The sequence below is a fragment of the Cervus canadensis genome, chromosome 13 (genome assembly GCF_019320065.1).
Source record: "Cervus canadensis isolate Bull #8, Minnesota chromosome 13, ASM1932006v1, whole genome shotgun sequence".
Taxonomy (NCBI): domain Eukaryota; kingdom Metazoa; phylum Chordata; class Mammalia; order Artiodactyla; family Cervidae; genus Cervus; species Cervus canadensis.
Genome location: NC_057398.1, coordinates 58692107 through 58718706, shown reverse-complemented (window position 1 = coordinate 58718706; position 26600 = coordinate 58692107). Strand labels below are relative to the sequence as shown.

The following is a 26600-nucleotide window of genomic DNA, read 5'->3' as shown; positions in this document are numbered from 1 at the left end:
TAATTCGAACATACAAAAGAGAAAGGTAAAACAATAAAAACATTCAAAATATTTGAAAGCCTCTTCATAGCCTCAAAGAAGGGAAGAATTTTTAAATTGGGTAGTAAAAGCACAAACTGTAGAATATGATTGATAACTTGGATATTAAAATTTAAAACTACTTTCTCAAAATATAGCATTGAGAGTGAAAATCTAAGCCACAGTGTTAGAGAAGTTATTTGCTACACATTAAAAAGCAGAGACATTATTTTGCCAACAAAGTTCCATCTAGTCAAGGCTATGGTTTTTCCAATTGTCATGTATGGATGTGAGAGTTGGACTGTGAAGAAAGCTGAGCACCAAAAAATTGATACTTTTGAGCTGTGGTGTTGGAGAAGACTCTTGAGAGTCCCTTGGACTGCAAGAAGATCCAACCAGTCCATCCTAAAGGAGATCAGTCCTGGGTGTTCATTGGAAAGACTGATGCTGAAGCTGAATCTCCAGTACTTTGGCCGCCTGATGTGAAGAGCTGATTCACTGGAAAAGACCCTGATGCTAGGAGGGATTGGGGGCAGGAGGAGAAGGGGACAACAGAGGATGAGATGGCTGGATGGCATCACCGACTCGATGGACATGAGTTTGAGTAAACTCCAGGAGTTGGTGATGGACAGGGAGGCCTGGTGTGCTGCGGTTCATGGGGTCGCAAAGAGTCGGACATGACTGAGTGACTGAACTGAACTGAAAGTGACAAATGATACATACTGAGAATATATTAAAGAAAACAACAAATCAGTAAATACAAGCCACCAGAAATGTGAATGAAGCAACTGCCTAAACAGAAACTTCATAAAAAATAACCAAAGTGCTAATAAAAATATGAAAAGGAGCTCAATATTTTTAATCGGGGAGATGAGAAACATTACAAAATACGTATTAATACATAGTCATCAGAATGACTAAAATTTAAAAGTATGCAGTAACATTCAAACCTTTAGAACTATCTCTCACACTGTGAGCGTAAAAGATACTGACATAACCATATGGAAAGAGTTTAGAAGTAACTACTGAAGTTGAACTTCATGAGAGTCATGCTATTTTTTTATTTTTTTAGTGGTGGTGTTTAGTTGCTCAGTCGTGTCTGATTCTTGTGACCCCAAGGACTATGGCCTGCCAGGCTCCTCTTGCTTAACATTGATTTTCTTATACATCCATGTTTAAAACCGCACTACATAAAAAAATACATTAGTTAGAAATACTGCTAATTTCCATACCCCACATTTCATGAACAATTTTATTCAACTTCTTCACATGCATTTTCAGCATCACTGTCTTAACTGTCACAAGAGCCTTTTTTTGAGCAATTTTCAATAACTTTTATTTTCTACTTTCATCTCAACAAATGCATGTAATATAAGTCGGTGGTGGGGCAAACCAGTTAGCTTGTAGCAGCATTATGCATACTAGCAAAAACTGTATATAACCCATACATCCATCATTTGGAAAAATAAACAGTATTATACAGCACTGAAGAGAAACTACTATTAGTTATAGCATGGATGAATGTCTCAAAAGTGATACTGACTGAAAGAAGCCAGTCACAAAATATTATGTATTGTATAATTCAGTTTTTATAAATGTCAAATGTAGACAAATTTGTACCATGTTGTTTAGAAATACATGAGTAGAAGGAAAAGTGAATCATGATTATCTTTGTTTTGGGGAAGAAGCATAAGTGTGATGTTTGTGAAACAGTGTTCTTGACTTAGTGGATGCTTTCATAAGATGTTAGTTTTATGATCTTTCATTAAGGAGTACTTATATTTTAGGTACATTTCTATGTTTAAAAATGTTTTTAAAAGGAAATTACTTACTGGTAAAGAGAATGATCAATTAAGATGTCATGAAGATAATGAACATTATGTAATTGATGATAGAGACTCAAAATATATAAAGGAATAACTAACATACAAATAAATCAATACATGATTGTAAGTGGAGATTCTAACACATCCCTGTAAGAAATTCTAATATCAAGCAGACAAAAAAAGCAGCAATGATATATTTAAATAACATTAATAATGTGCTAAAATGAACATTTCACCCCTCATTCAGAGTATTCACATTCTTTTTTGAGCGCAAGTTGAATATTCTCAAAAAGCTGATCCTTGCGTAACAACAAAGAAGGCTTTTCTAAATTTTATGGTTCAAATTCATACAGACTATGTTACAAAACATCATTAGAAATCAATAGTAGCAAGTATTTAAAACAAATATTTGAAAACCTATACCTATAAAATTATACACATATACAACATACTGGTAAAAAGCCCTTGATGCAAAAGTAAATCATAAGAAGAAGTACAGAACATTGCAAAAATACTACATGTCAAATTTTGTGGAAAATTACTACGAGGGAAATTTGTGGCTTTAAATACAGTCATTAAAAAAATGAAAAAGTGAGTAGAAATTATTAAGGCACTTGTGATGTACTGAATTATTGTCTCTATTTCTTTGTTTCTTTTTGCTTCTACACTCTGTCATGTAAATTTGAAGTTTCTCCCACATAATTGTTTCTCCCCTGTTCTTTGACTTTGGATTTTGCTCCATGAGTTCCTTTGGCTAACAGGATGAGTGCATGCTTAGTCGCTCAGTCCTGGCTCTTTGTGACCCCATGGGCTGTAGTCCATCAGGCTCCTCTGTTCATGGAATTCTCCAAGCAAGAATAGTGGAGCAGGTTGCCATTCCCTTCTCCAGGAAACCTTCCCCACCCAGGGAATGAAACCAGGTCTCCTGCATTGCAGGCGGATTCTATAGCACCTGAGCCACCAGGAAAACCCAACGGGAGGAGGCAGGAGATAAATAAGATCCTAAAATGCTCTTGGGACTTGCTTTCTAGTGCCCTCTATTATCATCAAGATAAGAGGATCTTCTGAGTAGCTGCTGCCCCTTTAGCCTGGCCCCCCAAGGGAGACGTGAGATGCTGAACTGAGCCCTCTCTCTAGATGCTCCAACCAACTTCAAATGAGTACCTATTTTATTCCATGGTGAGGTTTTGTATTATTATGTACCAAAAACTGATAGAAAAATCAGTACCCAGAAATGGAGTTCCTGTTGTATTATAAATCTAAAATATGTGGAAGTGGTTTTTGAATACCAGCAGTGGGAAACTTTTATAGAAAACTGGAAAAATGCTACTGAAGGCTAGAAAAATGGCCAATTCATGTTATATACTAGAAACCCATTCACAAAAGTTTTGCCTTCACTAACTTGGAAGAAAGTAAACGAATCTAACAAATTTATGGACTTGGGAAAGATGGTTTATAGTTAGAATGCTAAAAGCATGGGTTGATTCCTCTTAACTGCTTATAATAAGGTCCAATGAGAAAGAGAGGAACTCAGAAATAAGCTGATCAGTTTGCAATCTGAATTTAGAGGGAATCCAGGATTGTATATAAATAATTAGAACTAATAAAGAAACTCAGGAAATACCCAAATATAAGATCAATATGTAAAATGAAACAGTATTCTTTATTTAAAAAGTCACTAATAAAAGAGATAGTAAGTTACAATTTGCAATAGCCACAAATCTGTAAGTTTCCTAAGATTTGACTCAGAGAAAGAATCAGACTTCATGGAGGTAATTTAAATACATGTTTTCTTTGGTCAATCTAAGGCAGTAAAAATAAAAACAAAAATAACAAATGAGATCTAATCAAACCTACAAACTTTTTCACAGCAAAGGAAGCCACTAGTAAAATGAAAAGACAACATACAGAGTAAAAGATTTGCAAATGATGCAACTGACAGGGATTAATTTACTAAATATACAAACAGCTCATAGAACTCAACAACAAAATAACAAACAATCCCATTGAAAAACAGAAGACCTAAATAAATATTTCTAAAAAGAAGATCTAGAAGTGACCAGCAGGCCCATGAAAAGATGCTCAACATCTCTAACTACTGTTTTAGAGAAATGCAAATCAAAACTTCAGTGAGGTACCACTTCACATTAGTCAGAATGGTCATGTACATTTCCACCAACAGTGTAGGAGGGTTCCCTTTTCTCCATACTCTCTCCAAAATTTATTATTTGGAGTCTACAAATGTGGAGAAAAGGGAACCGTCCTACAGTGTTGGTGGAAATGTACATTGGCACAGCCACTATGGAAAACAGTATGAAGATTCCTCAAAACACTAAAAATAGAACTACCATATGATTAGCAATATATCCATATATCCAAATAAAACTCAAATTCAAAAAGATACATGCACTTCTCTGTTCACATCAGAACTATTCACAATAGCCAAGACTTGGAAACAAGCTAATGTCCATCGACAGATGAATGAAAAAAGACATGGTATGTGTGTGAATATATATGTACACATATATAGGCACATATATACATATGCATGTATACATATATACAATACATACATGCACGCTAAGTCGCTTCAGTCATGTCCAACTCTTTGTAACTCTATGAACTAAGGCCTACCAGGCTCCACTGTCCATGGGATTCTCCAGGCAACAATACTGGAGTGGGTTGCTGTGCCCTCCCCCAAGGGATCTTCCTGACTCAGGGATTGAACCCAGGCCTATTTCCTGCTTTGGGAGGTGGTTTCTTTACCACTAGCACCATCTGGGAATCCCCACTATATACACATACACACACACACACACCCATGTATACATATACACAATGGAATACTACTCAGTCATAAAAAAGAACAAAATAATGCCATTTGCAGCAACACAGATGAAACTAGAGATTATCATACTAAGTGAAGTAACTCAGAAAAAGAAAAATACCATGTGCTATCACTTACTTGTGAAATCTAAAATATGACACAGATGAATTTATTGAAGAGACAGACTCACATAGAGATTTGTGGTTGCCAAGGGCAAGGGTGCATGGGGGAGAGATGGAATCAGAGTTTGGGGTTAGCAGATGCAAATTATTATATATAAAATGGATGAACAACAAGTACTACTGTATCGTGCAGGGAACTATATTCAACATACTCTTGATAAACCATATTAAAAGGATATATATGTATATGTATTTATACATATATTTGTATACCTGAAACACTTCATTGTACAGCAGAAATGAAGAAAACTATACTTCAAAAAAGAATTCTTAAAGAAATAAAAGAAGATATGAATTAATGGAGAGATATGTGTTCACTGAATCTGATTGATGAAAATGGTAACTTTCTCCAAATTAATTTGTAAACTATAAATTTTAATAAAATTTATAGGACATTCATTCTGAGAACTGAAAAAACACCTTGAAGTTTATGAGAAAGAAAAAAATTTTTCCAAAAAACCAAGAATTTGAAAAATAAAACAAAGTGTGTGGCAGATGAGTGGAGGATACACTCTAAGAGATATTAAGACAAGTTAAAAATTTATACTAATAAAATAATATAATACTTTGGCAGTAACATATAGACTGTCAAAAAAGCATAAGAAAAAATCAAGCAGATCGTTATATATGGTCGTTTGGTATAATATAGATTTGACATCATACTTTGGTAGAGAACCTTATATCACAGCTTATCCAAAAGAGACTTTAAAAGGATTCAATTCGAAATTTAAATCATAAAAAGTTTCAAAACCTTAGAAACATATTTTTAAGTTTGAAAACATGAGGATCAAATAGATGAAGCACTCTATCACAAATAATTTCTAGTGAACACAGACAAAGGTCAAAGTTACTAGATGAATGACAGACTAGGAGAAGACAGTTGGGAAAAATCTGAAACTGATAAGGATCAATATCTAAAATATATAAAGAACTCCTGAAGATGAACAAGCAAACAGTAGGAAATCCAGTAGAAAAAAGAGCAAAGGTTATGAATAGGCAATTCACAGAAAGAAGAGCCTGAGCTGGTAGAAGAATAGGAAAAGATGTTCAAAGAAGTGTAAGTCAAAATGATAAATTGCTGTTTTAAAAATAATGTTAGTAGAATTTAAGAGCAAAATAAAATTATATGCTGAGGGAAAATTAAACAAAAATGAACTGCTGGTGGGAGTTCAAACCTACCTAATTCAAATTATATTGGTACATAGGAAAGTCATCCAAAGGTGTTCTTCGCATTATTGATTGTATTAAGAATTTGAAAACAACCTTATCGGGAACAGCAAGGAAGTCACATGCCATTGAATCCTTGCATGTATTAATAAAAACATCTTAAAAACATCTTTGCCCAGGTGGGATGCATGAGACAAGTGCTCGGGCCTGGTGCACTGGGAAGACCCAGAGGAATCGGGTGGAGAGGGAGGTGGGAGGGGGGATCGGGATTGGGAATACATGTAAATCTATGGCTGATTCATATCAATGTATGACAAAACCCACTGAAATGTTGTGAAGTAATTAGCCTCCAACTAATTAAAAAAAAAAAAAATCTTTATATCTAAACATCAGTTTACTTACGACCCAGCCCAGAAATTACTCTCAACTACATTGTGTGTGTGTGTGTGTGTGTGCGCGCGCGTGGAGGAAAGGATTTCTTTTTTCAATGCATACCCTTGAAAACATAGACTACATATTTATTTTGATCTAGAAGCATAAAGTCGATACCCTAGGGCTAGTCAATCATTTTGTTCACTAAAGGAAAACCAAGACAAAATAAAAGTCTAAGGGAGAAGAATCTCAAAGACAGTAACATAGAACTCTCTGTGGGATTTTCTTACATTACTGTTTAGTATTTTTCATTTGTAATAATTGGAAATCTCATAATTTAGGGGGGAAAAAGCCAACACTTGCATAGCTCTAGATCTCATTTTGGAAATTGCTCTCATGACTTCAGTTTTCTGGGCTGTTTTTTTTTTAAATAGCAGCCAGTTTCTTCACTTCCCAACAAAACTGTGAAATTCGACTGAGCATGGCAGATTGAATTGGAGTGTGAATAGTGTGATTTAATGCTCCTGCTAGTCTGAAATGTTTTCCTGTTAGTCCCCCTTAGTGACCCCTCCCAACAGTGTGTTTGTGTTTTCAAAACCAACTCTCCCAAGTTCAGTATATTTGAAACACACAGGTTACTATGATTTTCATAAAGAAAATAGGCGTTTTTTTGTAGAATAAGATCCAGTTCTACTTTGACCATCTGTAACAAAATTTGTATTGATTAAAAACTTCAGTGTTTCAAAATCCTTTGTCAGGACTGCATTCTAACACTTCTGGCAAAATCATCCAAATAATTCCATATATTCTATGACATTTAATTTTTTAAAAAAAGAATATTGGAAAAGGTATATTATATACTCTAAGAGCATTTTCATTCATGCTCAGGGCTTCTGTGCTACATCTGCTACCCTCTGTTTAAAAATATTTTTACACACACACACACATTTGGTTTATAATCTTAAGTTTAAAAACACTTCTGACTTGAAGCAAATTTTCTCACGGCCAAAATTCTGTGGCATGTTAAGGCAACACCATTAGTACATTGGGACATCTTTTTTTTTTTGATGTTGTACAATTGATGGAATAGTTAATTATTAATCTGACTGGCATTGGTAATGAAAAAGTGAGTGCTCTTGCTTTTAGGCCATAGAGCAGTATGTAAATCTCTCGTGTGGCTGCAATCATAATATTCCTGCAGCTATGGTGTCACCTATTGTAATTTTTCTGCTAATAAACAAATTTGAACTAGCCAGGAATCCTAAATTTTGAGACTCGTTGTTTATCTCAAATATACTCCAGAGAAATCGTAATGCAGTCCTGCTTTGAATTTAATTTAAACAGGAACAGGCAAAACAAATCTCTATGGAGGACATTTGACAATAATAAAATATTTCTCCCAGCGGGTGAGCTGGTAGCAATTGTATTGTTGCAATACAAGCTCACGTTTCAGTAGGTCATTACCATCATAACAAGCCCTTGGACCAACTGGCATGGACATGCAACATTGAACCCCTGATGGGCACATTATTTCAGACCTTTAACTTCATGGAGAACAAGACAAATACTCCTGGGAAAGGAGGATTATATTTTGAAATCCCTTTCTTTTCTATTTTGTTTCATAATAAGATGCAGTGTACAATCAATCTACTGCCACTTGTTTCATTTTGTTTTTTCCACACTACCGAGGGGCACCAGAAGTGTCTAGACGTAGAGATGTGAAAGGGCCAGAAACAATGACTTAAACACTCCATGTCTACTGGACTCTGGAACTTTCCATTTCATGTGTACATCACTGTGGACGAAACGAAAACCTTAGGCATTGCTCTCCTTTGACAGTTTAATCACAAAGTAAATTTCACAGTAACAAAGTATACCTAAAGTTTTTGCACAGGCCCAAGAACGAAATGTTCTATTTCAGTTCTATTTCATTCCTACCTCTTATCTACATCAGCAACTTGCAAAAATAGAGGTAACGGGAATCATTCCAATAAATCAATTTTGTTTTGTGTTGGTTTTTCGTTTTTCAGTAGGAAAAAAAAAAATAGGTATTTTTCAACCAAACCTAAATTAATTTTAAAGCACAGGATAGGGCCAAATGAGCAGGATTAAAAAAAAAAACAAAAACAGATTGGGTGATATTCTGCAATTCTGCACAAGTGTCTAGCAGGAATTTCCATTCTATCTCCATTATCTGGGGCATAACCAGAAAATGTGGCTTGGGAATTATCAAAGAAAATGTGTTCTCCACATTTGTGCTATGCTGCAGAAGCATGAAGGTGTGAGGGGTGGATGTGAGGGGGTGGGGGAAAGTGGAGTTGAAAACCACACAAATATATTTCATTGGCTTTGTGAATTAAAAAATAAAAAGGTTAAGTCCTTTCGTCTTGATATTTTAAAAGAAGATAGTCTAAAACCTCATAAAAACTCAGAGGCAATGTCTGAAAAGGCTTTTTATTTTTTAGGACATTCCTGACTTGGGAAAAGTATAAAACTTTAAAGCAGTGGTTGCCTCATCTTTGCATTAGGATCACCTGGAGATGTTTTTTTCAAAACGGTTCCAAAGCCCAGGCCAATTAAGCCCCAAACTTCAGTATGAGCACCAGGCATTTTTAACACTCTTCACATGATTCCAATGTTCTGCCAAGTTCCATAACGGCCATTTACAAAAAAAATTAATTCCTTTATACACAGTAGGTAAAATAAAAGTGATATCTTAACATAAATACAGCCCATTTGTCAAAGCTCCTCATTTATATATTGAGAAACACATGTCAAAATCCTAGTGTTTTTTTCTTTTACACCTGAAGCAACCATGGTAAACACATCAGTACCAGCAAAGTCACTCTGTAATAATTCTAAATTATAAAAACCAACGAGAGAATTCTGATGTAAAAGTTTTCAAAAGCATGCATGCGTGTGTGTGTGTGTGTGTGTGTAAAACATATACTTTGAAATGAGGACCTATTGGAAAGAATTATAGGCATAATTTCCCTTCTTAGGTTTGTCTCTTGCAGGGTCTCAGTTTTACCCAAATATTTTGAAATTGTCCAGAGTAGAACATGTCACACACAATCCTGGGCTATCGCCACTCAAAAGACATTGACAGCAAAAGACAAGTCTGAATCTTGTGGCCAGCTTGTGTACCTGAGATTTAGGCCATCGTGCACCCCTAAATCGGATGCGGTGTTATCAGCTTGTTTCTCTAGAGCACCGGCCACCTCGGAAAGGTGAGAAACACGGTGGGCAAATAGTGACAGGAGGCCATCCAGATAAGCCGAGAAGCCAAGGAAGCAGGGATTAGCACCTCGGAGAGGGTGCCAGGAGGGGCTGGTGGATGAACAGCGGACGCTGAGCAGCAAGGGCCCGCACCTCTCTGGAAGAAAGAGCTGAGCAGGACCCATTGCAGTCAGCAGTGGTGTGTAAACCCTCCTGAAGTCCAGGACAGCTCCCCAACCTCAGCCTCACCGTTCTAGAAGCTCTGCAACTGATGCCCCCTCGGGAAATCCTGCCGGCCCCTCTGCCTGGCGCTGCTCCACGGACCCAGCAGCTCGCTGGCTGCCAAGCTCAGAGCCGGCACCTGATTTAATTGTGGGTGGAGGGAAATAATAGGTTATCTCTAGCAGGTTTTAATAGGATCTTAAAATAGGGGGAAAGTTTTCTGTTATGACATTGACATAGAGGCGATGATTTGGAGTAAAGTAGGATGATGTGAGACGCTTTAAGATTAAATAAGAGCTATATAAAGGCTTGTCAGAATGAATTCTAATGTGCTTGAGACACTTTGCATACTCTTAAATATGCAAAATGTCTCTTGGCACCCTAGAATTCATTCTGACAAGCCTTTATATAGCTCTTCTTTAACCTCGGTACCTTATTTTTAGGGAACAGGTAACTCAGAGATGTTCTCTGAAGGAAAGCCACAAAGGGCAGTGTTTTATTGATTTGGTTCTTAAGTGGGGGGAGGGGAAAAAAAGAAAACACCATACGAAAGAGCAATCAAAAGTGGAAGCATGTTTAATATTGCTCTACCGTCATCCTGAAAGGCATAATAATTTGAGTTACACATCTGAACTGATTGGAGTTACAGAATCATATCTCCTTTTTGCATTTAACAATATATACAATATAAAATAAATACATTTACACAAATGGACATTTGTTGGAGCACACAGTATGGTACACATCACAAAAATATACAATTGATTGCTTTACAGATGTGAAGCCCATCTACAGCTATAGACAAGGTTTTATTATTATTATTATTCTTTTTACTACTGGCTATAATGCAACTCCTGGATTATTATAAGCAGTTTAAATTTTTTTTGTCCTTTTACGATCTTTGCACATAAGACTGCCATAAAATGTTTTCCTAGGCAGGTAAACAGAGACGCTTAAATAATTAAAATACAATCACCAACACTCATTTTCTCTTCTATAAGAAAAATAGCAGTTTTAAATTTTTTATATCTTTTATGTTATCATTTAAATGCAAAATAGTGGAATAAATACAACAATCTGATCTGATTGAAACACAAGTGTAACTACAGGTAGTCACACAATCATATTGCTTAAATAAGAACCAACCTAAAAGAAGCGAAAGGAAAATTAAAATTATATGGCTAAAACATACACCTCGAGAACTTTCCAGTACTTCACATTAAGTAAATGGTCTTGCTTGAAACTTGAAAAAACTTACCTCCAGCGAGGTTTAAGATGAAGCGTTTACCCTAAAGCCCGTGCAATTCTTTTAGATCTAAATTTTAGTTGTGTTTCCTATTTGTGAGATACTTGTTCTTTCATAATGTGGAGAGTCAATTGAACTGAAAACTAAAAATTGTCCTTCATTCTTTTTACACTTCTCCCTCTCATGTTTTCAGTTGGTTGGCTTTTACTTCTGAAGCCCAAGTACTTTAATGTGATACAGTGAAAACAATGTATATATTGTATATATTTTATTTATATAGATAGTGTGGTTGAATAGTAGTAACTTAAACCCTGCACAAACTTTCTGGAAAATAATCTTTTTAAACACTTACATATATAAATAGTCTTATAGAATCAGCACCTTTTTTTCCCAGGAGTTGTATTTTCCATTGTTATTTTGTCAAGGGATGTGCCAATTTCTGAACTCCTATCACAGCTATAAATTTCAAGTTATTGACCATCTGAATGAATTGCTAATGATGATTTATCTAGAATCACACTACAGTCACTTCTCTACTGAGAAACCACAATCTACGATATAGTCCCATATAGCTAATGATAGATACACAGTATTCCTAGCACTAGGCTGATGAAATATCAACCCAAGGTATTTTGTTTAAAGCACACAAAGTAGCAATAGTTTTGGAAACGTGTCCGCACCAAAAAAGTTTTGCAACAACACAGAGCGAGTTAATAACAACATCTGAGAGATGATTGAGTGAAAGCCATATATACAGCATTTAAAAATTAGACTTATCTATATTCTTGAAATATTCAAAGTTTTATTTCTAAGCTATACATTGGTATTCTATAATAAACCATTAGAGAAATTATTCCTTGTTTTGAAAATATTATCATGATTCTGACGTGTATCTGTTTGCAATGAATACTTGTTTGGAGTTTCAATCTCTTAATTATTATTAGGAAGAACCTTATTAATGGTAAGGAATTAGAATATACTACTGTAGTCTCCTGAGGAATTGTACATCCAATATTGTCTCTAATTCTACCCTGTGTCTAAAAGCACACACCACAAGAATCCAAACACCACAAGAAGAACAAGACAACAGTCTTTGAATGCAACATAAGATTCAGAAAAGCACAGCAAACATGGAACATTGAAAAGCTGAACTACACTTCTTTTGTTTGTTAGGATTACAATTTTAATTACATCTGTGTACATAGAATAAGACTGTTCACATAATACAGGGAGCAGCTACTAACACTGGTCCATTGGTATAGCATTTGATGGAGGTTACTGTTTATTGGCTATTCAGCGATTGTAGATTTCGGGGGCATCTAATTGATTTCTTCATTAGATTACACCTCTTAACAGTCTGGAACCTGACTGACTTTCTTGCTGTGACAATACTGGTTGAAAAGCACATAGATTGGCTTAGCTCTTGGTAAAAACTGCAGATTAATTTTAACAAACATTCCTAAATGAATCAACTCATAGAGATTGGGTTTTAGAATTTGGTCAGGCGTCTGCTGTCTTTGATGATTTTTTTTTTTTTTTTTTTCAAATCCTGGCATTTGCCTTATTGCCTCTTAAGTGAATACTGGCTCACAGCTCCTTCAGGAATAAAGTCTGTAACTTTGCAAACAGGCAGTATTTCATTCCTAACCACCGTGGCAGCTAGAAATCCTATGGCAACTGGACCTCCCAGGGAGAGAGGTGCGCTCCTGATCACTCTACGGATCTGTACTCCATGTGCAGTGACCACTCGGAGTCACCGAAGGTGTAATCTAATCCTTTGTGTCAAGTGAACATTTAGGTAAACTGGAGCTCATGTTAAGAAACTGATGTTTGGGACCAGACTGGCACACAACATAAATTGCATCCGTGATAGTATGCACCTTCCTTTCAACTATTGCTTGAGTAAGTTAAATTCCCATATTAACAAATGGCTGAAAAGTGGTAAAGCTGGTACAAAAAAATCTCCATTTGTAAGAAGAAAATGAAACATTTTTTTAAAAATCTTCCTTCAGGATTCATTTGTCCTTCATTATTGTTCATAATTGTTCAAAGCCAGCACAAAATTGCAGTATTCTTATTTCTCTTTAGTATTGCATGAATGAATAAAGCTTAAACTATTCCCTGAAAAAGTTACATAGTAGCTAAACTAACAAATACCTGGAAGACTTGAAAAAACAATTAAGGAATCAAATGGCTGTAACTGATTTAGATGGAAAAGCAATGATAAGAAGCAGCCGATGTAACGTCGCTTAAGTCATCTAATTAGAGGCTGCTCCCGTGGAATCTAATACTGCACTCAGTCAATCCGCGTGTGTTGCACTGTACTTTTAGGTACGGTGGTTCTGTCTCTTTGATTCCTTAGTCACTGGGGACGTTACAGTTCACAAGAAGTTCACTGGTATCCATATTATGGATCTCCATCCTTTGGCAGGGCTGGCTTCCATAGCTCTCCAATTAGAGACCTCTTTTAAAAGTTCAGCAGCAGAAGGAAGGAAGGAAAGAAGGAAAAAAGGGAGGAAAAAAAAGGAAGGAAGGGAGAAAAGAAAGACAGAAGAAGGGAGGGAGGGAAAGAAAAAGAAAGGAAGGAAAATGTTCTTACGACTAGAGATGTTAAAGTTTAAAAGAAAGTGGAAGAATAAGACAGGATGGACAAGGGATACAGGAGAAAGGAAGGAAGGAGGGAAGGAAAGTAGGAAGGAAGGAAGGAGAGGAAGACTAGGGAGGGAGGAAAAAAATAACGAGGAAAAGAAGGTGAGAAAAGATACGGAGAAAAGATGAGATCAAGGTAGGAAGAAACTCATCAGGAAGATACGGAGAAATCTGAAAGCTGCTTCATAGTCTTGCTGCTAAATCATCAGTGCAGTCTTTGTTGATTTTTGACGTTGTGAACTAAACTCTTAAGTTTCTTTGACATCACTCTTGGGTTTATTTTCCCTTTTTCAGCGTGCAGGATAGGATGGCCCCGGGAAGCCTTTAGTCAGACCTTGGCCTCCAGCATTTCCAAAAAAAGTTTGTGCATGGGGACTTTGCCTTCCAGTTTGATGTTGTAGAAATGCTGCACCGCCTTGGTGGAGGTCTGCCTCAGGAGCGGCAGCGTCATCAGCATCTTGCCGGCCCTGCGAGGGTCTTCCATGTGCTGGCCGGCCTCATAATCCTGCAGGGCCTCATGTAAGACATCCTGAAGCTTCTGAACGGCTTCGACATCTTCTATGTGCATGGAGTCTACAAGCCAAGAAGAATAACAGTGTTAACAATAATAAAAAACATGGCAATTCGAACTGTGAAACTTAAGTCTTATTCTTGAACTTCTCTATGCTGTGAATTGCTCGGGGGCTTCCAAAATCTCCATTTTATTTTTCTAAATTTCACTGCAATAGATAATTTCCAATGCTGACTTAGGACGTGGGAATTACTACAAAAATCCATTTATTTCAAACATGTGGGTTTTTCCTTCTGGAAACTAAGCAAGAGAAGACTTTCATAGAATATAGTCTTGGCTGTTTTATTCATTATTTCATTCATATATTTATTCATTCATTCAACAATTATAAAAGGCCATCTGTTAAAAAATTATCCTAAGTGCCATGGAGGTAATGTTGTCTAAAACCAGATCTTGTGCTCAGAAAGCCTGTATTTCCCAAAAGGGAAAAAAAGAAGTTGATAACCAAAACTGTAAGAAATCCATGAAAATACATTGAACCTAATACTATGTTCCATTGTAAACTATACACAAATCATAATAAATTGCTCATCTTTCTAGAATTTTTAGTGTTCTCTTAACAGTTCATTAAAGCATCCTTACCTAGGGTGCTTCTCTACAGAAAAACACATGAAGTCTTTAATGAATTCTGAAATACTTTTCACATGTGTGAAGGTGAACTTTGCCCGTAAGTGACTAATTTAAAAATCTAATTCAATCAAGCAAGCAAAGGGTTAACAGGGTTGCCACAATTACTCTTGCGAGAAATGTGAGATGTGAAGGAAAAAATAAAACTTACAGCTCTAGCTCTAAAACAGACACTTAATTATATACAAGTTTGAATCATTTAGCACGTTTTATTGATTCTGATGACAGTTTATCTGTTAATTACACATAATGGAGTCTTTGGGGGGTTCTTCATGTTTAATAATTCTAGTTCTCTGAGAATGCAGAGCTCTGAGATATATGTAGTTAGCCTAATCTTTCATATAATTCAAATATCAGATCACATGCCCAAAAAGAGAGAGGAAATGTAATTTAAAATCAAGTAGCTAAACATATGATGAAAAAGAATTACGGCAAGGTAATTAAAAGATTGATGGCTATAACCAGTAAATGCTTTTAAAACTTCTAGGTATCTTCTTTACTGTTTTGTTTTGATTTTTACATTGCCATTTTAAAATTGTTTCATCACATCATTGATGCATTGACTATTGTTAACAACAGATTTCTTTAAAAGAGTTTTAGGGGACCTCCCTGGTGGTCTAGTGATTAAGACTCCATTCTCCCAATGCAGGGGACAAGGCTTTGATCCTCAATCAGGGAACTAAGATCCCACATGCTGCAAGAAGCAGCCAAAAAATTTAAAAACTTGAAAAAATGAAAAAAAGCAGAAAAATATAATAACTAAACCATTTCTTAAATACTTGCTTTTGGGTGTGGCCTCTGATAAGCACTTTATGAACTTTAACTCATTCATCTCCCAACGGCCCTGTGAGGCGGGTGGCAGCGCTAGTAAGTGTCAGAGTAGGATTCAACTCAGGTGTCTTTGAATCAAAGTATATTCCCAGAATTTATAACATGGGACATGACATTTCCTTTAAAAAAAAAATAAAAGAGTTGAAACTGTCCTCTGAGCTCATCTCACTCAACTTTCCATCTTCATCAAAAGTCTTGTCTACAACATTTCTAACGATGATATTGCCAGTTGCATGGACAGCTTTCTACTGAACAAGGAACAGAACTAATTGTTAGAAATGTCTTCTTCATATTTTCCCAAATCTGTCTCTAACTTCCACCCTTTGGTCCTGGTTCTAACTCCTGAAAGCAAACAGGATACATTGTCTTCTTCGACATGGCAGATCTTTAAATGCTTGAAGTCAGCGGTAGGGTCACCTCGGCCCCCACCCCAAGTCTTGCCTTCCCCACTGCTCTTGCTCAGCAGGAGATATATTATAGAATGTCACAGGAAATGAGGCGAGGACAAATAGCAGAGAGATATGCTCACAAACAGCAATTAAGACTTCAAACTATTCTTTAAAGGCGGTGATTTAGCTTGAGAGATTTAAAAATGATTTAATCAAATTACTATGATAATTTAACTTCCCATTTACAGAAAAGATTCTAACTCATTTTAGCTTAACCCATTCTCGGATCTGCTAATATTTTAAATGCAAACTCACTAAATCTGAACTATTTAATTAGACCACGATTCAGCTGGCAGACTGCTGAAGGAAATATTAATCTCCATTAGGGATCCTAGTTCAAGTTCTGGCTCCGTGGCTTTAATCTCTGTTTTATTCTTGGGGCTAAATTTATACATTTATGCCAAGCTCAATAGAACTGGCATTACTTTATGTAATTATTTAATTTGGTTGTTGGTACTTTTTTTAAAAAAAACTTTATGTTTTAAAGGAAATTGAACCAGTATTTGCGCTAATGGGGACCAACTAAACTTAATAATGGAAACCATAGGTTTATGAACTAATCAGACAGGGCAAAGCTGAGCATTAAAAGCACAGAGTGAGCTGCTAAGAAGAAATAAACGTAGGATTTCTGGGTCCAAGCCCAGACCCATTAAATAAGAAGACTGAAGCAGCATGCAGGACATTAGTATTTTTTAAAATCTAGGTGATTCTATGGTCAAGTCAGAGTTGAGAATCAGTCAAATATACAATAAGACAAATGGTATTCTAAAATAATCAAGATTCCAAAAGACAACCAGAGTTCAAATGATATATATAGCCTCACCCATATTTTAAGTTCCAACATCTAATAATAAAATAGAAACCTTTTGTTAAATTCCAGTATTTTCCCTCATGAAGGGGGACTGTAAAGGGACATATCTAACTCAGATCATTTACTTTGGGAAGACAGCTAAATATCCTTATACTAATAGCTGCAAAATCCATTGAGACTTAGAGCCATGACAAAATAAGATTTTTATTTTTACATCTTATCTGGAACAGAACACTGTCCTTCTGAATGGCAAAATTATCCATTACTGTGGCATTAGGTACAGCCAAATGCCCACGTTCTATTTGGAAACTGTCTTCAGGATTTGTAGCTCATTTTTGGCAATATTTTCTCAATGATGCCAAATCTTATACTGAGGATGGAATTGAATATTAGACACAGACGAAGCATATTCAGAGTCAAGCCTGATACACATTAGAAACTGATACTCAGCCACCTTTTCTGTGGAACACAGGTGTTGATTTTCTTTAGTTTATAAGCTGCCTACATGAAGAGGGCCAGTAAGGGCTCAGCCAATGTGATTCTCTCTCTAATCACAGAAGCAATGAAATGTAGTATGATAAAGAGAAGTGAGCAAAAGCCTACTTTCTAAAAGCAAATTTGTGTCTCCAAATTTTTACATACGATTGTAAGGAGTCTAATGAAGTGATCTCAGTCAACCAGCTGAGATATTGAAGAAACTGTGTTGCCCACCATGGCAAAATGACTCGTGATTAACCCAGTTAGACTTAAAAGTTTTCAAAAAGGTGTCAGTTATAAAGCTTTGATTAAAAACCAGTAAATTGTATCCCAGGAAGTTGGTAGTTGTGGCACCAAACACTTTCAGTCTCTCCAAATCTGCACATAACAGAACAGAGCAACTAGATGGCAAAACTAAAAACCACAGACAATACTAATCAGAATTATAGTGTGTGTGTGTGTCTGTGTCTGTGTCTGTGTGTCTGTGCTCCTAGCTCTGTCCACCCAAAAAGATTCAGGAAGGATGGCCAACCTAGGAATGTAGTAATGGGTACCAACTGGCACCCAAGCTGTAATCAGATTCCGAGTCCCAGCCAGGAAATATTAAGGATGAATATGGAACACCTTGGGCTTCCCAGGTGGTGCAAGTAGTAAAGAACCCACCTGCCAATGCAGGAGACATAAGAGACGGGAGTTTGATCCCTGGGTCGGGAAGATCACCTGGAGGCGGGCATGGCAACCCACTCCAGTATTCTTGCCTGGAGAATCCCATGGACAGAGGAGCCTGGTGGGCTACAGTCCATAAGGTTGCAAAGAGTTGGACACGACTGAAGCGACTTAGCACACACACACATATAGAACACCTTGTCATGACAACTAGGAAGGAGAGTATCTACAACTACTAAGTCATTCAAAAAAGATTCCATACACTGACCTGAAGAGGTTCCCACTGACCTTAGTGGGACAATTTGAAAAGAATTATAATTGCAACTGATTGAAATCCACTGAATCTGTTTAAATACATGTTTTTATAATGACATTTAAAAAAGATAAGAGTGCTGATTCCCTATCTTGAAAACTCGAAAATTTTAAGTAGAAATAATCAAGCATTTATCCTTTTTTTCCACATTCACTCTGTGACACTGGTAACCAAGCAAGAGAAAGAATCTCTTTGTAAAAGTATCCCCGCTACAGAATGAAAAAAGAAAGGTTACAATACAAATCACCATGGATTTAGGGAATGAGTTCCCACGACTGCTGGAGTTCCCTGGTGACTCAGATAGTAAACAATCTGCCTGCAATGCAGGAGACCCGGGTTTGGTCCCTGGGTTGGGCAGATCCCCTGGAGAAGGGAAGGGCTACCCACTCCAGTATTCCTGCCTGGAGAATCCCATGGACAGAGGAGCCTGGTGGGCTACAGTCCATGGGGTCAGAAAGAGTTGGGTGCGACTGAGGGTCTAACACTTTCCCTTGCTTCACCAGAGGCTGCTAACATCACACAAAACAGTGAGACAGCCAGATGTCATGTGTCTGCCCAAGAATAGCATGCCACCTATAGGTCTAGAAACTGAATCTGATTATGCTGTTTGGATCCTGTCGCGGGTTTGCACAAGATGCCAACGCCAGAGAAACACGATGAGCGCCCCTACAGGGTGTAAACTGCAAAGTTCGCACTGTGGGGAACTCTGCAGGGCAAATGTCTTGGCTTTTGCAAGAGACAAACTCTAAGAATGTGAAAATGAAAGAATAAATTTTACATGGAAAGAGACTTCACAGATCCATAAGGAGAAGATAATGTTTTTTAAAGGGCAAGACTAAACTATCAAGTCTGGGGATATACATTCAGCAACAAAGCCATTAGAAAACATTAGGAAGTGAGGACTATAAAAGTTGGGAGGAGAATGTTTACTTTTATGGAAAGGGAGGGGATTGAGATTGGGACAGACACGACTTGACCTTGTTCACTGTGGTAGGTAGCAAAATGGTCCCAAAGATACCCAGATAGTCCATCTCTACAACCTGAATGTTACCCTATATGGAAAAAGGAACTTTGATATAGGACAGTATCCTAGATTATCCATGGGCATTCAATGAAATCAAGTGTCCTTTTAAGAGGGAGGGGGGAAAGAAAAGGCAATGTCACCACTGAAGCAAAGTGGTACAGGAAGGGCTCTGAAGATGGTGGAAGGAACCACGAGCCAAGGACTGTGAGGAACACCACAGTAGACGCTGTAGAAGGCCAGGAACCAGATTGTCTTGTCGAGTTTCCAGAGGCAATGTGGCCCTGTCCACACCTTGTTAACCTGGTGAAGTTGATCAGGACTTCTGACCTCCAAAACTGCAGGACAATAAATACGTGTGGTTTAAAGCCACCGGAGCTTCCTTGGTGGCTCAGTGGTAAAGAAACCTCCTGCAGAGCAGGAGATGATGGAGACAGGGGTTCAAGCCCCATGTCGGGAAGATCCCCTGGAGTAGGGAACAGCAACCCACTCCCGTATTCTTACTTGGAGAATCCCATGGACAGAGGAGCCTGGCAGGCTTGAATCTATAGAGTCCAAAAGAGTTGGACACAACTGAGTGATTTACACTGTCGATACACTTTTAAGTCACACATTCGGTTTTGTATGTGTATGTGTGTGTTAGTCTGTGTTTTAAATTAAAATGGTGAGAGACCTAGAGAGAGGGAGAGAGAAACTTGATGAAAATGTCCTTTCTAGAAAGCAGTGAGTTGAACGGAATTCCCATCAAGACTATAGAAACAATTGGCAGAAACACCAAGGAAGCTGCACACATGTCTAGTAGGGGATTGGATCATAACACCTTGTAGGTCTTTTCTAACCCAGAGAAATTGTAATTCTAGCACTGGACATAAAAATAACTCTGAGGAGATTGGGGTTGACACGTACACACTACTGTATATAAAGTAGATTACTAATAATGAGGGTCAGTGGTCAAGAATCCAACCGGCAATGTCAACTCCAATCGAACTAGAGATGCAGGAGATCTAGGTTTGATCCCTGGGTGGAGAAGATCCGCTGGAGGAGGAAATGGCAACCCACTCCAGTATTCTTGCTGGGAAAATCCCATGGAGAGAGGAGCCTGGAGAGCTACCGTCCATAGGGTCGCAAAGATTTGGGCATGACTGAACACACAGCAGTGATCATTGAGCATGATAAGAAACATTCAAGAACCAGCTTTATTTTTTACATAGGATTTTGAAAGATCACAATATGCAAATAAGGGTTGCATTAAATTAAAAAATAATCTACTTTCCTAATATGTCTTCAGAAATAAAATAATCCAAAGAATGATGGCAGATTTGAGTAAAAGCTAAAAAGAAGTAGAAGAGATAGAAAGGCATAAGTTTGATTTTTTATTTGTGTGATAATATTAATTATGGTTTTGTCTGGGTAAGAGTTGAGAATAAATTTCTATGTGCCACAAAAGACCTACCCATATTAATTTCTTACAAAATCTGGTAAACATTTTGGCGCCAATTACCTTTGTAACTTTCCTGAGTTGTTTTATACTATAACTCCACAAAGACAGTAAGAAGATAAAGGAAGCATAAGCAAGCACATGTGCTCAGTAGAGTCCAACTCTTTGTGACCCCATGTACAATAGCCTGCCAAGCTCCTCTGTCCATGGGATTTCCCAGGCAAGAATACTGCAGTAGGGTTGCTATTACTTCTTCCAGGGGATCTTCCCAACCCAGGGATTAAACCTACATCTCTTGCATTACAGGCGGATTTTTTTTTTTTTTTTTTCACCACTGAGCCACCTGGGAAGCCCAAGATAAAGGAACTGGGGACAAAATTCAAAACGAAACTTAAAATATTAATTGAGGCTGGCAGATCTGGAACTGCACTGGTAGTGTCTTACTCACTGACCATTTTAAGGACATGGGATAGACTTACTTGTAAAACAAACAGTTTATTGATGGCAAGGGACACAGGGTCCAACTCTCTGTCCTCAAGTAGTCTCACATCTTTTATCAGCTTGCTTCTGTTATCCATAAAACAATACTGGAGATGTCTACCCAAACAGGCAGGTTATGGAAATCTAAAAAGATTTCCTGGCAGAGGCTCAAAACTAAAATAGAAATGTCTACAGAAAGATACTAAAAATGGATAATCTCTTGTCCATTAGCTAAAACTGTCTCCTGTGTATCAAATCAGCAAACTCCATTAAAATTTCAGTAAAACTGTTTGAGGACCCAGCAGATACAAAAGAGTTGAAGAGCTGTTTTTACTCCTTTACTAGTTGTTCCGATTTGTGAAGATGTTAATGTTTCTCTACTACAAACTCCAACACAAATATACACACCACACATGAAATCTAAGACCAAAGTCATTATCCTCTTTTAAAAGTAACTGAGAGTTAAAATTTTAGACCAGTTTGGAGAAATAAGATGCTATTTAATTCATCTGCCTGATTTTACAGAGAAGAAGCCATGCATTCTTAAAGGAGGTAAAATCTGAAATTGGAGAGTAGGGGAAAAAATCTCTCCTTTTAGGTAAAATGCATACATACATAGTACTTAAATAGATTATATAGAGTATTTGTAATAATACTTCACTGGGGACCTATTAGGAAAAACATATCTAAACAGCCTATCCTAAGAAGAGTGTGTGGTGCTGGAGAAGACTCCTGAGAGTCCCTTGAACAGTAAGGACATCAAACCAGTCAACCCTAAAGGAAATCAATCTTGAATATTCACTAGAAGGACTGATGCTAAGGCTGAAACTCCAATACTTTGGCCACCTGATGCAAAGAGCCAACTCAGAAAAGACATGGAAAAGACCATGATGCTGGGAAAGATTGAGGGCAGGAGAAGGGGGTGACAAAGGATGAGATGGTTGGATGGCATCACTGAATCAATGGACATGAGATTGAACAAACTCCAGGAGATAGTGAAGGACAGGGAAGCCTGGTACGCTGTAGTCCATGGTTCACAAAGAGTCAGACATGACTGAGCAACTGAACAAGAAGAGTGATCATGGAAAATAAGATTGAGAAACACTAAACTTGTATGAGGTTCCAAATACACTGATTAAATATGGCCCCCATTCCAGTCTCCAATAGGAATCATCAACTTTTTAATCCCTGAAATTACACCACATTCTGTACATACACCATTTGTATTTGAGAACAAAATATTGTCACGAGATGAGGATAATCACTTATGATTTAAAATTGATGACCAAAATATCATTTGCAGCTTGATATCAATTTGATGTTATTAATCCAAAATGGGATTTCCAGATGGCACAGTGGTAGAGAATTTGCCTGCAATACAGAAGATGCAGGTTTGATCCCTGGGTCAGGAAGATCCCCTGGAGAAGGCAATGGTAACCCACTACAATAGTCTTGCTGAGAAAATCTCAAGGACAGAAGAGCCTGGCAAGCTACAGTCATGGGTGTTGCAGAGTCAGACACAACTGACCTTGCATACACACACACTCTTGGAGTACTGTGTATAAGTAAAAAGAAAACTCAACTTGAACATGTAGATTCTGTTTATTCTCAAACAGCCCAGGGTTAAAATTGCTCTATGTTGGGGGTGCATCTGGAGTGGCAACAGTTGGGATGTGAGGGGTGGCTATGGAACTTGAAGCCCTTGTGACTTAGGCAAAGAGAATGATCGGACTAAAAGTAACTCTTAATCTTAAACTGCTTTTAATCTTGCACTGCATAAAAGTGAGTATATTACCTTGGGGCTAGTGATAATAGTTTTCAATAAATCTTAGACAAAAGAATCAAAAGAACCAATTGAGAGAATAGAATCATATGCTATAATCTTACCTAAAATGCTTATAGTACTATCTTACCATATTACTCACTTTATGTCTCATGAAGACATAAAATGAATTCTAGAATCATAGAATTCCCCAAATGGAAAGAATTCTAGAGATTAGTCAAAACCTCTTGGTTAATGTGTCAGAGAGCTGAGGCCTTACAATGCCAATGCTGAAATTGTGACCTAGATTCTCCTTTTAAAATTCAGTCTCACAAGATGTATCAGGGATGCAATATTTCTCAAGAGATTGTTGTTCTCTATCCAAAACAGAGAATATGTGGTTGAAATGAGCCTATTAAGTTTCTTACCTTCAAATATAAGTGGAATAATTATTTAGGGTTTTCAAATATTAGAATATCATAATCACAGCATTGTTGCTGCTGTTTAGTTGCTCAGTCCTCTCTGACTCTTTGCGACCCCATGGACTGTAGCCCGCCAGGCTCCTCTGTCCATGGGATTTCCCAGGCAAGAATACTGGAGTAGATTGTCATTTCTTTCTCCAAGGGATCTTCCCAACCCAGGGACTGAACCAGTGCTTCCTGAATTGGCAGCAAGATTCTTTACTACTGAGCCACCAGGGAAGCCCTAATCACAGTATTAGCTCACGATACATTGGGATTTTTGGCTATGTACCTAAAGACAGGGAATATACTTTCAATGGCTTTCTGGTATTATAAATATTCCTGAACTCTTATGTGACAGAAACATAGCTACAAAAAATATGACAGCCATTATCAGGAAGCCAATTCCCTGTTTCCCAAGCATAAGCACAACATTTATAATTATTGAATAAAGACAGGTGTTTAAAATAAGCTGAAATTTAGATTAATGAGACAATGGTTGTTAACACCGACAGCCCGAAGGAGAATGCTGAGACATTATAACAATAAAGTAGATTTTTTTCCCTCCACAAAAAGTCTCTTACATTAATCTAAAATTTGATTAATCTTAATCAAATCAAATCATATTAATCTATGAAAAGAAAAATTTACAAGCTTTCTGGTATGTTTATGAGAAGTATTAAAATATATTCACATTGATGTGTTTGGCAGCGTAAGAAACACCAGTTCCTAGCAAGATCGAATCTACAACTTTATAGCTGTCCTTCAAATAATGGTTAAAAAATGGAATAAAATAGCATCATATTGGCAGTCTCAAACAAAATGACTTTCTGAGTGGTTTATCCCAAGCTAAAACAGTAGGGCTTACAGGTTGGATGGATGAGAGAAAGCTATATTTATACAACGAAGGAGAGGTGGCACAATGGAGACATTAAAAAAGTCCTTATAGTGCTTAATCACAACTCCTTCATCACAGACTCTGATTCTATTAATTTTTCTTGGTATTGAGAAGCTTAAAAATGTTAGAATTACTTACAGGAGAATTTTGTGATGTGGAGAAGTAGCATACTACTAAATGCTATTCTAGAAGAGAGGGTTTGTTGACTATTTCTGGCTTAAAACATGAAAAATAAACTGACTAGTTCTTTAAAGAGTTTCTAATCACCACTCATTGCTTCAAAGTAGGTCACTTCCTTCCCCTCACAGAAGAGAATGTGGGATTCAAACATCTATATATCAAAATATTAATGATTATACTTCTAAACAACAGTCACAAATGCTGCTACTAATTAATTCAGGTATTTTAAATAATAACCCATAGCCATAAAGTATACAACTAATATCTAAAATTACAAAATTTTAGCAATTTTGATGATAAAGTTTTAGCATTGCACAGCATTCATGATTAGTTAATAATTCACAAAAAGCAATTTGAGACACAAAAGATATACAACACACTGGGCTGCATTTTAAAAATAATTAACCAAGTAAATGTTTTAAATTAGAACCATGATACAATTTCCAAATAAAAATTCTTCTCAAACCATCACTGGATCTTTCATCCAATTATGAGAGATGCTCTAATGGGAAGTCCATACCAACTAATAAATTCTTAGAAAATTTCTATCCCATCTCCCACTTTGGTCTTCCAGACAGCAGGGGTTTCTTCAGGGTTTGTGATGATGATGCCATGTGTCATAAAGAGTCATATTTTACAGTTTCACAAGGGGAGGAGGAGAGAAGTGAATGGTATTTTAAGGAAGAGGGGTCCATTCGCAATTAAAAGTGTGAAATGCTAAACTCCATTATGAAGACAAATAGCAAAGTACAACTTCATTGTTGAAAACAATTTCCCTCCTATCAGTCCAAGGATTCATGCATCAATATTGTGGATGAACTGTTAATTACAAAATCAATTAAAAATTATTCCTAAAAACAGTCACGCGTCCCTGGCTCTCATGGGGGCAATTTGGGCAGAAGGTCTCATCTCACTAGGACCGCGCCAAATCACAAAGTCGTCATCCACAAGTAAGCAAAAGCAATCTGGTTTTTCATTTTTCAGCGCGGCTGAGCCCAGCCTGAGATTGATCGTCACATATGGCCCCAGAAAACAAACTGTCAATACCTTGAATGCTGCAGAATTTGAACAAATAGCCATCCGCCCATTCAAGCCACTCATTGCATCCCATTTAACAGATTTTATTGACAGTTTCCTTCTTGTAATTAAAGGGAAAACTACTGGCCGGCAACCAAGATAAAGTTCAAAGATAGGGTCAAAACAAAAGCAGATGGAGGGGCACGATGTGACTGTCAATGGTACATAGCATCAGAGCGTGTTATTGACGCAGGTATCTAAAGATCGGCACGTCATTAAGGAGGGATCTATCCTGGACTTTATGCAAATGCTAAGAGAGACTTAAGACCACAATCAAGCATCCGGAGAGGCACAAAAGCAAAAACAACAAAGCACCAACAATTTTTACTTATCAGGGTTTGCGCTCTATTTTAGCACGTTTCAGTTCTCATGTAAAGACAGTTTATTCTCATAATTCTTAACCCTTACTACATAGGTAATACCTTTAAGGGAAATACTCCTTCGCAGAATTCGACTGCTAGAGAATTCCAGAAGGGAAGAAAACAGTATTCTCTGATAACCAGAATGAAAAGCAACACAGCATATATTATTCCAATTACAAAATTTGCATTCTAGGGTAGGGGAATGATTTGCATTTGTAACTCACACTTATTTTCACTTGTGTAAATAAGACAAAGGACCTAATTTTGTCCTGAGCGTCCATTTACACCACTGCCACTTTTGCTTCTGCTTTGCCATGATTTGTGTCAATGAACAATTTGGTGGTAAAAGGGACGCAGCCTTTAATAAGCAAATAAAATAAAGATAATTCCCTTTAAGTTGGTTTTTCTTTTCTTCTAACTTTTCCCTAGGAAACTACAAGGATTATAA

General features: G+C 37.1%; 1 protein-coding gene across 10 annotated transcripts in view; it reads right to left on the bottom strand.

Moving 5' to 3' along the window:
- Positions 1 to 10386: 10386 nt before the first annotated feature.
- Positions 10387 to 26600, bottom strand: part of ESRRG (estrogen related receptor gamma) — a 674161-nt gene continuing 657947 nt past the window's right edge. For all 10 annotated transcript variants that reach the window (XM_043485932.1, XM_043485924.1, XM_043485925.1 and 7 more), the window contains one exon: positions 10387 to 14301. In XM_043485932.1, the coding sequence (XP_043341867.1) occupies positions 14057 to 14301 (245 nt within the window). In that variant the 3' untranslated portion in view covers positions 10387 to 14056. The remainder of the gene's footprint in view (positions 14302 to 26600) is intronic.